The sequence below is a fragment of the Monodelphis domestica genome, chromosome 2 (genome assembly GCF_027887165.1).
Source record: "Monodelphis domestica isolate mMonDom1 chromosome 2, mMonDom1.pri, whole genome shotgun sequence".
Taxonomy (NCBI): Eukaryota; Metazoa; Chordata; class Mammalia; order Didelphimorphia; family Didelphidae; genus Monodelphis; species Monodelphis domestica.
In genome coordinates this window covers 286,190,361-286,203,665 of record NC_077228.1, presented here as the reverse complement: position 1 = coordinate 286,203,665, position 13,305 = coordinate 286,190,361, and the positions used below count along the sequence as shown (strand labels likewise).

The 13,305-nt window shown below is 46.9% G+C and overlaps 2 protein-coding genes across 2 annotated transcripts in view; both read left to right on the top strand.

The window, feature by feature from the left end:
- The first annotated feature begins 62 nt into the window (after window positions 1-62).
- MRPL2 (mitochondrial ribosomal protein L2) lies at window positions 63-8,518 on the top strand. Its single transcript, XM_001364507.4, has 7 exons — window positions 63-194; window positions 2,141-2,309; window positions 6,857-6,998; window positions 7,191-7,306; window positions 7,405-7,515; window positions 7,755-7,828; window positions 8,258-8,518. The coding sequence occupies exons 1-7, from the start codon at window positions 123-125 to the stop codon at window positions 8,468-8,470; spliced, it is 897 nt and encodes a 298-aa protein (XP_001364544.2). The 5' UTR covers window positions 63-122; the 3' UTR covers window positions 8,471-8,518.
- Window positions 8,519-9,262: 744 nt separating this feature from the next.
- CUL7 (cullin 7) overlaps window positions 9,263-13,305 on the top strand; it is a 29,862-nt gene continuing 25,819 nt past the window's right edge. Inside the window, exons 1-6 of the mRNA XM_056818254.1 lie at window positions 9,263-9,645; window positions 9,936-10,548; window positions 10,999-11,153; window positions 11,276-11,797; window positions 12,625-12,763; window positions 12,939-13,135. Of these exons, the coding sequence (XP_056674232.1) occupies window positions 9,945-10,548; window positions 10,999-11,153; window positions 11,276-11,797; window positions 12,625-12,763; window positions 12,939-13,135 (1,617 nt within the window). The 5' untranslated portion in view covers window positions 9,263-9,645; window positions 9,936-9,944. The remainder of the gene's footprint in view (window positions 9,646-9,935; window positions 10,549-10,998; window positions 11,154-11,275; window positions 11,798-12,624; window positions 12,764-12,938; window positions 13,136-13,305) is intronic.

Below are 13,305 nucleotides of genomic sequence, written 5' to 3'. Positions count from 1 at the left end.
TCACCTCCTCCAGCAACGACTAGCGTAGGCCTCCTTTCCCGACGTCACCGAAACCCGGGACGTTGCGTCATCAGAAGGCGCCGAGGTAAAGTGAGGAAGCGGCATTCGGAATTGATACCCTCATGGCACTGCCGGCGCTGTCCCGAGCCTTGGGCTCCCTCAGCCTGGCCACAGGTCCGCGCCTTGCCGCCCAGGTAATCGGTCTGTGCGGGGTTCAGGGCTTGGGTCGACGAGAGCGGGGAGCGAATTGGGGGGTGGGGTGGGGAAACATCTTGGCCTCATCTATGCTCATTTCCAAAGGTCATCCCCGTCCTGGCGTACACCAGGCTGAGGAACACCGGGGCTGGGAGTCAGGAGTCCTGGGTTCTAATCCCAGGCTTGTATTTAACCATCTGTGTGACCTTGGCCAAGACACTCATCCCTCTGCTCTGGGCTTCTGTCTCCTTATTTCTAAAATGAAGCTAATAATCTTGCCCTGCATCTCTCTCAGACTTACACGTTGAGAAAGTCTGACAGACTGTCAGAGTCAGAAGGGACATCCTTCTTCTGTAGAGGACACTGAGGCATAGAGGTGCCAGATAGTGTGTTAGACTTGGAGTGGGGAAGGCCTGAGTTCCAATTCTGCCTCATACATTTACTAGCCATCGGAGGTTGGGCATGTCATTTAACCTCTTACCAGGCTGTTTTCTTTTCTGTAATATGGGGATAACAACAGTACCTACCTCACAAGATTGTTGTGAGGTTCAAATCAAGTAAGATAATATAAGAAAGTGTTTTGCCAATCTTGTAATCTGTTCTAGGCCTCCTAGCTCCTAAGCAGTATTTTACTACTATTCTAGACTTAAATAGATAGTACTATGTAAATAAGAGATCATCATCATCATCATCATCATTGTCATTATTATTATTAACATCCAGTCACTACTACAGTCATATTTCATGAGTTGTGGGCTGGCCATGTGCAAAGTACTGGCATAACAGTGAGTGGCAGGGTGCCAAGAGTGCTGAATTTAGAATCAAAAGGCCTGGATTCAAATCCTAACCCACTTCATCTATACAATGAAGGAAAGTTGGATTAAATAACATAGGTCTCAGTCAGCTCTCAATCTATGATGCATCTGGGTCTGGGGGGAGAGACTAAACACATCTTTAAAATATACTTAAAACATCTGTGATGTGATATCATAGGATGTGCACGCCCTCAACTAAAAGAAATTGTTCCCTCCCCACTCCTTAATATGTGACATTAATGAATTACTGGGGCCAGAAACGTCTTAAATCTGAACTAGCTAGGCTGATCTTTAAAAAAGAAACACCCATTCCCTTATGAGTCTGTAATTGAAGCCTTTACAACTTGGTAGAACATAACAGATAGGGCAGCCCTAGGTGGTTAAGTAGATAGATTCAGCTTTGGGCCTGGAGTTCAAAAGATTCAAATTCAAATGTGGCATCAGATGCTTCCTAGCTGTGTGACACTGGCTAAGTCACTTAACCCCTATTTGCCTCAGTTCCTCATTTGTAAAATAGGGACATGCTAGAGAAGGAAATAGTAAACCACTCTAATTTCTTTGTCTACAAGGGTCAGATAAACTGAACAACAGCAACAGCAAGAACATGCCAAAATTCCACAGGTATAGTTTTCCAGAACACACAGCCACATCTTGATGAGGTATTTTAGTGGAAGGTATACCATATACAGTGCAGAGAAAAAAAAATCATTAACAAAAATATTTACCTTCCAGAGAGGGAGAGCAAGGTACTCACTGTATTGCTGGGTGGGAAGATGGAGTAATAGGAGCAGCCAGGATAAGGTGGATTTAACAAGGTAAGGTATTCCTGGAGATCAAGGTATAAATCAAGTTTGGAAGGTAAAAGTTTTGGTAGGAAGCAAAGGGGAAGGGGTTCTAGGTGAAGAAATCTCCCATAAGTAGGAAAGGATAAGTTGTATGTGGGGAGAAAGTCAAGACAAATATAGAGCATTTTCATAATATAAAGAATAGGATTCTCAGATCATACTAGAAATTAAATAACTAGCTTGCGAAACTTCCTGGTAGAGATATGAGCTGAAAGGAGCCCCCTTCCAAAGGCCCTTCCCTGAAGTAACTCTTTAAGTTAGTGGGGTTTCTCTGTTTATCCTTAGATGATGAACAATATCTTCCTCCAGCCTTCTTCAGCTGGAATGCTAGTTTCCTGCCGCTCTTTTCTGACTTCTGGGGTCCTTAATGCAAACTTTGTTTCCTGGAAGAGTCGTACCAAATATACCATTACACCAGTGAAGATGAGGAAGTCAGGGGGCCGGGACCACACAGGTAAGAATAATATTAGGTATGATAGAAGTATGGGGGAAAAAATGAAACCTTAAAACCTGACCAGCTCATGCTCCTTGGTCCTTGTATGGGACAGGGAGAGGAATTTACTGAGCTCCACTGGTAACAGAACGCTATACTAGATAATGGATTTAGTAGGAATACCAAACCTGGCCTTCCACATATGGCATATACATACATCTATATAGCATTGGAGTTAAGCATTAGAAGACCTAGATCCAAAGCTTTGCTCTACTATTCCAGGTGTGACCTAGGGTAGGTTAGATAAGCTCTCTGGACTTCTTTTGTCAGTAAAATGGGAATAACACTTATATTGTCTACTTCATAGGGGTTTTTGAGAAGATAAAAGATCATATATAAAAAGCATTTGTAACCATGGTACATATCTAAATTTAGTTATAGTCCCTGAATACTGGGAAGTTTATGTAGTTGAAGACAATTTCTTCAGTATGTAGAGATGGTATGGTCTTTCCAATAGAAAGAACACTAGATTTGGAGTGAAAGGACTTGGGTTTGTATCCTTGTTCTTCTACAGACTGTGACCTTGAACAAATCAGGTAACCTTTAATATCTCAGCATCTTTATCTATAAATAAAGGGTTTAGACTAGAAAAGCTTTGCCATCCCTTTGAGCTCTGAATCTGTGATCCTACTTCAGTGACCTGTGATGTTGTCAATATGAATGGCAGTAGTACACAGATAGACAGTTGCTGTCTTCTTTTCTGATCCTACCCCCACTACTATTGACATTGTGATGAGTCTCTGATTCCTTAGGCTGGTCCTCAGATAACACATGCAATCTATGCCTTGACCCTAGAGCTGTGAGAACCTGATACCTCCAAGCCATGAGGAGGGCTCAGTGGAGAAGTAATCAACCAAAGAATACTTATAAAGTAAGTTTTGAACAAGTGCAAGATAAGAAGAGTACAGCCAGGTGGTAGAATGGATTGAGTGCCAGGCCTAAAGTCAAGAGGATTCATCTTCCTTTGTTCAAATCCAGCCTCAGCCACTAGCTACGTGATTCTGAGCAAGTCACTTCACCCTTTTTGCCTCGGTTTCTTTATCTATAAAAAAATGAGCCTAAGAAGGAAATGGCAAACCACTGTAATATCTTTACCAAGAAAACACCAAATGAGGGGGCAGCTGGGTAGCTCAGTGGACTGAGAGCCAGGTCTAGAGACAAGAGATCCTGGGTTCAAATCTATCCTCAGACACTTCCTAGCTGTGTGATTCTGGGTAAGTCATTTAAACCCCAATCCCTAGCCCTTACCATTCAAATGCCTTAGAACCAATATAGAGTATTGATTCTAAGAAGGAAGGTAAAGGTTTTTAAAAAAAATTCCAAATGAGATAGTGAAGAGTAGGCCATGACTAAAAATGACTTAACAGCAACAATAACAGATTAAATATGGCAATTCATGGAGGAATGTCTAATAAATGAATGATCACAAATGAGATGGAATTAGTCAAGAATTAGCTGGATTGACCAGGTGTTGTCTAAAACTGGCTTCCTCCAAATCCTATTTGATTTTTCCTTCTCTATAATCCTCCATGTTCAATTAGTAATCTAAATCCATCTCACATCTGTGTGTTTCCTTATCCAGTCCCCCCCCCTACCCATTATCCCATTCATTATAACCATCCTAAGCAGCTCAGGCCCATCTCTGTTTACCCAGTCTACTTTTAAAAGCTCAATCTCATTTTGCTCTAATCTATCCTTCACAGAATTGCCAGAAATTCTTATATGTGGTACTTCTTTCCTAAACTTTCCTAAACTTCTTTCCTAAAACTTTCAAATGCTCTGAATCATCTTCCATATTTCAAGAGATTATGATTTCATTGATGTTGATACTGGCTTCACAGTACATATCATAACTTATCTAGGCTTCCTGGGCAGTTGTAGATTCTTCTTTTTTTTTAAACATTATTTTATTTGGTCATTTTCATACATTGTTCATTGGAAACAGATCATTTTCTTTTTTCCCCTCCCCCAAGCCCCCACCCACCTACCCCTTCCCTAGCCAATGCGTAATTCGTCTGGGTATCACATGTGTCCTTGCTCTGAACCCATTTCCTTGTTGTTGGTATTTGCATTAGGGCGCTCATTTAGCATCTCTCCTCGATCATGTCCCCTCAACCTCTGTAGTCAAGCAGTTGCTTTTCCTCAGTGTTTTTACTCCCTCAGGTTGTCCTCTGCTTGAGGATAGTTTTGTTTTGTTTTTTCTCGTAGATCACTGCAGGTTGTTCAGGGACATTGTAAAGCCATTACTGGAGACGTCCATTACGTTCTCTTGTACCACAGTGTATCAGTCTCTGTGTACAATGTTCTCCTGGTTCTGCTCCTCTCCTCTGCATCACTTCCTGGAGGTTGTTCCAGTCTCCATGGAATTCCTCCACTTTATTATTCCTTTGAGCACAATAGTATTCCAAGTTGTGGATTCTTCTGCTCAATTCTTTGTTGGTAATATATTCATACCCTCCATGTGTCTTTTGGTGATCTATAACTTTTAATTTTCAGATTCTACTATTCTATCACTTACAACAATATAGCATCACTGGAATAATGCTAATGTTTTTTAAAAGTTTGTCTTTGAGGTAATTAAAATCACTATAATTTCCCAAAAGTGATTCAACATATTCTGTTCTTCCACTTAATTCTGGGTACATTGTATCTATCTAAGATACATGAATGGGCAACTAGGTGGTATACTGAGTAGATTCCTAGTCAGGAAGATCTGAATTCTAATTCTGAAGCAGATACTTTGTGACTAGTCAAGTGACTTAAGTCTCAGCTTCAGCTATCTCATTTGTAAAATGGAGATAAGAAGAGCACCTGCATCCTAGGATTGGTGGGAGGATTAAATGATGGAATATAAAGCATTTTGCAAACCTTAAAGTATTTTTTAAATATTGATGGGCCAGCTCTAAGTATTCTCTCTCTAACAGCATATGGATGGATAATATACATTCTTTACTTGGTTTTTCCTGTGCAGTTGTTTCAAGTGTTTGTATAGCCTCATATTTAGAAAATTTCTGCAGTGTTATAGAGCTTGATGTAATCAGTAAAAAGTTATTTGCAATGGAATCCATAGAACCCTTCTCAGATTGATGTTTATTTAAATGTATAAAGTAAAATAGATAGACTTTAGTGGAAACCTATTATATTGGAATATAATTTTAAAAAATTTTAAAGTTCACAACCCAAGTTAAAAACCCTGACCAACCTCCTGCCCCTTATTTTACATAGGAGAAAACTAAGGCCTAAAGAGGGAAGGATGAAATGATTTGATAAAAGTCACATAGCTAATAAGTGACAGAATGTAACTCACATCTAGGTCTCCTGATCGCAAATCCAATCTTGACTGTTCTGTCATTAATGGGAAGATAAATGAGTAATCAAATTTCTGGTTTATATAAGAGTAACTAATAAAGATACATATGAGGTTAAATTGCCTATTTTTAAAAAAGTTATTTGCAAGCATGAACAACTAAGGAAGGACCCTATACCACAGACATGCATTGCATTGCATCACTGACCCACTTTTATACAGGCTCTGCAATGGATATTCTCCATGATGGTGGCAGACATCTTTGTCCATTATACATTTCCTTGTTTGATGTTAATAATCAGAAAGTCACTGCACAGCTACCTTTGTTGTTAAATCTTTTCAAGAAATAACATTCTTTAATTAAATCCACCAGTCCTTGTATCTGTCCCATTATATCCATCCACATGACCATTCCATGTGTTCATGCCCTCATCACTTCCTGCTTAATTTCTTCCATAGTGTCCTAATTTCACTTCTCTCCAATGTATTCTCAATATGGTTGTCAGATCAAGTCCTAAAACAGTTCTGGCCATGTCACTCTCTCCCCCAAAAAATCTTCAGTGGTACCCTATTACCTCTTCAGCTTGGCATTTAAAACTCACAAATCATCTCTGCCAAACATATTTCACATCATTCACATCATGTGTTTTGTACTTCAGATAAAATAGTTTATTTGTTGCTTATCAAGTTTGGCAGTCTTTCTCATGCTGGAATGTATTCCCTCCTAATCTCTATCTCATAGAACCCTTTGCTTTCTTCTGGGCTCAGATGAGGTGCCACCCTTTTTAGAAATAACCTGTATTACTCTTTCTCTCTGTATGTGTGTGTGTTTCTCTTTCTTTCCTCACATCTTATATTAACTTCTCTGGATAGATATTATATCATTCCAGTAAAATATAAATTCCTTGAGGGCAGAGTTTTGAGCTAGACCTTGATAGAAGTTAGGGACTTTAACTGGCATATGAGGGGAAAGATATAATCCAAATAAAGCAAAGGGCTTGGTCATGGTCAAGTGAAGACCCTGCAAGTTGATGTGAGCAGTGGAGAACAGACGGTTTGGCCAGAGGAAGGAGGCATTAGAGGGGTGTTTAGGAGTCATCTTTTCCTTGTACCCCCTCTTGAACATGACTTCTACCCATCCAGGAATTATACATTTTCTTAACCTGAATTGTGTTATACTCTTCTCCCCCCCTTCCTATAGGTCGAATCAAAGTACATGGTATTGGTGGAGGCCACAAACAGCGTTACCGAATGATTGACTTCCTTCGGTTTCGACCTGAGCATGAGGCTAAGCCAGGGCCTTTTGAGGAGAAGGTCATTGATGTCCGCTATGATCCCTGTAGGCAAGTATGAAGGATAGGGGTTAAGAGGGTCAACTGAAATGGGAACAGAATCTGAAGGGAAACATTCAGAGCTATTGGAATAGCACAGGGGGCTGACAGTACTTCAAGAAGGGGTGAGGCTCTTCAGGGAGAATAATCTAGGACTTAAGAGATAGCCTAGATGACCTGCCTCTGTCACGTCACTTCATGTAGGTCTGCAGACATTGCCCTTGTTGCTGGGGGCAATAGGAAACGCTGGATTATTGCCACCGAAAACATGCAAGTAGGAGACATACTCCATAATTCTGACCACATTGGCCGCATGACAGGTATGGGAAAGCCACAAACAGGGTGAAGGTGATTGATGGTCAAGTGAGCTGGGAGGATGGTAAGGATTCCCAGTTAAACTGATTAAACTGTCTTTTAGTTGCTGCCCAGGAGGGGGATGCACATCCTCTAGGAGCCCTGCCCATTGGGACTCTCATCAACAACTTGGAGAGTGAGCCAGGCCGGGGTGCCCAGTACATCAGAGCTGCAGGTATGAGATGTAATGGGAAACTTATTCCATTAGCCAAGAAGGGAAGAAAAACAGGAAACATGAATAATGATAACATTTCCCCAGGAAATATGATGAGGATATAGTCCTATTGATAGACTAATATGTTCTGTCTATCCTGTTACCCTGTGTGTCAGTTCCTGATTTGTATGTTATGGATATGTTGTCTAGAGATTATTTGTGCAGGAGAGAGCTGATATAAGACTTTCTGTCCTACACAGGAACCTGTGGTATCCTTTTGCGGAAGATCAATGGGACAGCCATTGTCCAGCTGCCCTCCAAGAGGCAAATGCAGGTATATGTGTGGGTGAAGAGTGGCATGAGAATTGGCAAAGAATGTAACCCTCTCCTGGATCAGGTGTCTTGGGGTCCTGGAATCCTCCAAGGCTTCTGTGTCCTATTTTAGTACAATGTCAATACAGTGTATTTCCATACACCCACAGGCTGAAGCTGCCCATGTTTCTTGCTCATTGAAATTAGGGTGAAGGGAAAATACCTTTCCCATCACTCACTTCACAATTAGTTTTCCCGTCTCACACAATGCCTCTCCTCTGCTCTCTATGTCCAAGTTCATTATTGCTGCCCTTTGTTCTGGCAGGTGTGTGATCCTGTTTGGCTTCCTTTCTCTATTAGCCCAAGCTCTAGTCAAGGCTTCTCCCAGTGTCTGCTGCCCAGCCATTTTCCACTCTATACCTCGTGCCCTCACCACCTCTTTCCTCCTTAGGTGCTGGAGACATGTATCGCCACAGTGGGCCGAGTGTCCAATGTGGATCACAACAAGCGGGTCATTGGAAAGGCCGGGAGAAACCGCTGGTTGGGCAAGCGACCTAACAGTGGACTCTGGCAACGCAAAGGAGGTTGGGCTGGCCGAAAGATTAAGCCCCTCCCCCCTATGAAGAGTTATGTGAAGTTACCATCTGCTGCTGCCCAGAGCTGACACCCTGATCTTTCTGTTCTTCTTAATAAATTTGACGTCCTCAGACTAGACTGGTTTCTCTCCTTATTGCAGCTGCAGGACAAGAGAAATGAATGCTCCAGTGGTGTTGGTCTGGGAGCAATGTGTTAGAGGAGGGACAACATGCCAGTGACAGTAGAGATGCCAGAGATAATACTGGGGACAAAAGAAGGAACATACTAAGGGTGGACACGGATGGGAGGAGGGATGGACCCGAGGTATTGGGAACAGATGTGGGAGTGTGCCTGGAGTGATGGGGTGAGGGGGAGGGAGAGAATGGGCCATGGTTTGGGGGATAGAAGGACCATAGCAAAGGTATTGGGGACTGGAGGTCTATGCCAGGGGTGTTGGGGACAGGAGGATTAAAGTCCGAGGGGTGTTTGAGACCGGACTCAGAGACTGGAAGGGCAGGAGAGCCCGAAGGATGGGTTCGCCCAGGTGGCCCGCTGAAACTCCCATCTAGTCCTTCGCCTCCACTCCAAAGCCTTGCGGCTTTCCGTAGCACTCGAGCCCCTGCCAGGAGGGGAACGGGAGCTGGGAAGAACCATTCCCCTCCGGGCGCGGCCGTACCCCGGGGGAAGTGGGGGGGGGGGGGTTGCTTCTCCTTCCCTTGCTCCCAGAGCAGTAAGTGTGCCCTCCCAGCCTGGCACACCTCGAGGCGTGGTCACTCGATCTCCACCCCTTTCCCCAGTGGAGTTACCCAGACAGACCACTGGACCTAGCTCCACGTCTTCCCCCTACCCTGTACACGCCCTTTCTTCCTTTCCAGGGAAAGTCTGCACCAGGGAGGCGCTGCGCAGTCGCATTAGGCGGCCGCCGCTGAATGTTCCATCCTCACCCGCCCCACCTCGGCTTCCTCCACTCCTGGCCCGCGGGCCTCGCTGCAGCGCCTGCCCAAGCTCGATATCCCCGCCCCAGCAACCGGACTGAATCCCGCAGGCTTCTGCTTCGGCCACACCCTGTTCTCCACACTTCCCAGCCTGGGCCCCGGTGCTTTTCCCTGCACGCCTGCACACATCGTCCATCTTCCATTGGACCGACTCTTCCTGAGCCAGCCCTCTTCCGTTCCCATCCTCCCTGCTGTCATTTCCCACCCTTCCCCAGCGTCTCTTGCCCAGGTCCCGGCCGTTACCTGTCTTGTAAACCTTGAACAAAAGGTAGCTCCTTATTATTCCCCCATCCTCCCAAGTTATATTCCTCGGTTTACCTTCCATAGTCTCCCATTCCTAGCCTCATCCTGTCTGGCAGCTGAAATCTCCCGGAACACCCTCGGCCCATCCCTGCAGCACACCCACAGCCCAATGCTTGTGTCCCTGTCCAGATCACTGGGCCTGGGCTCCTCTTCCCTTTGTTCTATGTCATTTCTGCCCTACAATCTGGCCCTCTAGATGCTTGTTTCACAATGAATACTTGTCCTCATTCTGTTCCTTTTCTTCCTCTGTTCTAGGTGTCCAGCATGGTGGGGGAACGTAGGAGCAGAGACTTGCTGGTGCCTCTGGGCCCACGACTGCAGGCATATCCTGAGGAGCTGCTCCGGCAGAGACAGGGGCATGATGGGCATCCAGAGTACTTGATCCGTTGGACTGTCCTTCAGAGAGGGAAGGAGGGTGGAGTGGGCAGTGGCAGCTCGCTGGAGGGCAAAGCAGAGCATATCCTCATGTGGCTCTCAGCCCCTGAGGTCTACGCCAACTGCCCCATGCTACTTGGTGAACGAGCACCGGCCAAAGGGCCCCAGCACGAGCCAGCGGGGAGCGTGGGCGCCTTTCCCCGGGATGCTGGGGGGCTGGACGAAACGTCCCTGGGAGAGATGGCTACAGACGTGCGGGAGCTGGTGCGCCGAGCCGCCCGACAGCTGGACGGTGGCGGGGGTTCCAGTCCTGCGGCCTCCGTGCTGCACACCATCCACGTGCTGAGTGCCTATGCCAGCATCGGGCCCCTTGCCGGTGTCTTCAGAGAGACCGGAGCCTTGGACCTGCTCATGCACATGCTGGGTAACCCTGAGCCACAGATTCGAAGAAGTGCTGGCAAGATGCTGCAGGCCTTGGCGGCCCATGATGCTGGTGAGAGGGGGCAGGGAAAGAAGGGGGAAGCAGGAGAGGAGGTGGGAACAAGAGCCAGAGCGGGCATCGGGGACCACTTGCCAAAAGAGGATGTCCATCCGGGCCTTTTGGTTTCATCACAGAGGGGGTGGGGAGAGATGTCTGCCTGGAGTCCGCTGCAGGGAATTTAGAGCTCCGCGTCACACCCATTGAGGAAAGAGAGACAGGAACTGAAAGGGACAGTCTGACTCTTTAATAGAGTTTAGAACTTACTGGCCAGATGTTAGTGCAGATGGTTATTGTGAAAGACCTAGTGTCCCTTGTCAGAGCACATGGGCGCCCTGTCAGGCCTTTGCTGGAGAAGGCCCTGATTGTGCTGGCAGGTGGAAGAAAGGGAAGAGTTGAGGGCTGGGCAGGAGGTGGTAGGGGGAGTGTGCTGGGGCGGGATGCTGAGCAGGGCTTGTGTTTTAGGGAGCAGGGCCCATGTGCTCCTGTCCCTGAGCCAGCAGGATGGCATCGAGCAGCACATGGATTTCGATAGCCGCTCCACTCTGCTGGAGCTCTTTGCAGAGACCACATCCTCGGAAGAGCACTGCATGGCCTTTGAAGGGATCCACCTGCCCCAGGTAAGCTAAGGGAGTTGTGTTCCGGGCTCAGGGCTGGACTTGGATCCCCACGTGTTGGCAGTACGGTTAGGAGAGGGAGCCGAGCGAGCGAGCGAGCTGAGGCTGGGCTGTTTGTCGTGCAGATCCCTGGAAAGCTGCTCTTCTCCTTAGTGAAGCGTTACTTGTGCGTCACCTCCCTCCTGGACCAGCTAAGTAGCAGCTTGGAGTCTGGGGCTGGGGAGCGGGGAAACCGGTACTCTCCTAACAAGGCCTCCGGTGTGGAGAAGAGCCGTGGACAGCGGGAACTGGAGTTTAGCATGGCCATGGGCAACCTGATTTCAGAATTGGTTCGGGGCATGGGATGGGACCGGGGCCCGGGGAGGCAGCCTGCATCTCCCCCACGGCCTGCCCGGTCCATCTTTCAGCCCCGCTCGTCCATGCCAACCCCCATCCTCCCAACCCTGCTTAACCCTACTTCCCCCAGGAGGCCGAGCCGGGCCTTCAGACCGAGGTCCGAGTTCTCCAGCCTGAGTGGCTATGCTGACTATGTTCAGGAGACACTGCAGCCAGGGATGCGTGTTCGAATGCTGGAGGATTATGAGGAGATCAGTGCTGGGGACCAAGGAGAGTTCCGGCAGAGCAACAATGGAATGCCCCCTGTACAGGTATGTGTGAGAGAGCTGGGAATGGTGGCCCGGAGGGTAGGCATGGCAGGACAGCATCCCTAGAAAAGAAAGAGGGATCTGAGAGAAAGGTGGGGAAGTTTGAGAGTCACTGGGTCCCATTCTCTCACCCCACCACCCCCCACCCCCAGGAAGGAGAATGGCCATTTGGAGAAGATTGTATCACTAACAAGCCAGACAGACAGGAGATTCCTGCTGGATGGGAAGGGAAGAGAAACAACCAAATAGACTGTTCCTACTTTCTCTTCTCATTTGGCAGAGGAGAGAGCAAGATGTGTTTGGCTACTTTTTTGTCCTCTTCCTCCAGCCTCCACTCTAGGGAGAGCTGCCCCAGCCTCGGATCGGGGTGGTGGGTGTGTGTGTGTGTGTGTGTGTGTGTGTGTGTGTGTGTGTGTGTGTCTGTCTGTCTGTCTGTCTGTCTGTCTGTTATGGAGGCTTCACTTGGAAGGGGCCTAGAATGCCAGGCCTGGAGTTGGGAAGACCTGAGATCAAATGTGGCCTCACATACTTATTAGCTGTGTGACCTGAGCAGGTCATTTAACCTCTCTTTTGCCTCCATTTCCTTTTCTGAAAATGGAAACAATAATAGCCCCTACCTCCCAGAGGTGTTGAGAGGACTAAATGAAATAATCATTGTGAAATAGTTAACATAAGTGCCTGACACAGAGGAAGCACTATGTAAATGTTACCGATGATGATGATGATGATTTGTCTCTTTATTATCATGTGCCCCAGGTCTGGCCTTCTAGCTGAGGTTGCCCTCTCTCGCCCAGGTGACTGACCTTTCTCCCTCCCCTCTTCCTACCCAGGTGCTATGGCAGTCTACTGGCCGTACATACTGGGTACACTGGCACATGGTGGAGATTCTGGGTCCTGTAACTGAAGACAAAGTTGTCATTGGCCTAGAGAAAGGGACAGGGGCCAGCAGACTCCTGGCCCCAGGTGTAGGTGAGCATGGGGGAGCAAGCACACAGGTTCTCTGGGCAGTGGTATGTGGGGGGCTTGTGTGGGTAGAGGAAGTGTAACCAAAGAGAGACACTCCGTGCCCTGAGCTGCCCTGAATGAGTCCAGTATCCCATTCTCCTGGACAGTTTGTCAGTACTTTCATGTCTTTTGCCTGCAGTGACTCCTTTTTTAGACTGGAAACCCCTTGCAAGGTTATATGCTCTACCATACCTTAAACCTGAGGCTCAAAGCAATACAGAGTCTGGATGTCTGAGCCAGGCTGAATGGTGGGAGCTGCTTTTCTTCATCAAGAAGCTGGATGGGCCTGAGCAACAGGAGTTTCTCCGGCTCCTCCAGGAGAACCCAGATGGGGAGGTATGTGGAGCCTAGGAGTGGAACTCTGAAGATTAGGTCTACCACTAAGGGGGAGATGAGTCAGGATGGGAGGGACTAGTAAGTGGAGAGAGATCGGGTCAGGTGGAGGGCTTTAGAAGCTGAACATGGGTCTGAGCAAACCATGAGGCCAGGAATAGAGGAAATGAGAA

What these genes read in the sequence shown, in the direction of transcription:
- MRPL2 (XM_001364507.4), top strand. Translation starts at nt 123, where the DNA reads ATGGCACTGCCGGCGCTGTCCCGAGCCTTGGGCTCCCTCAGCCTGGCC. An exon ending in CCACATTGGCCGCATGACAG is followed by an intron (nt 7,307 to 7,404) that starts GTATGGGAAAGC and finishes ACTGTCTTTTAG; the next exon opens with TTGCTGCCCAGGAGGGGGAT. An exon ending in CCAGTACATCAGAGCTGCAG is followed by an intron (nt 7,516 to 7,754) that starts GTATGAGATGTA and finishes TGTCCTACACAG; the next exon opens with GAACCTGTGGTATCCTTTTG.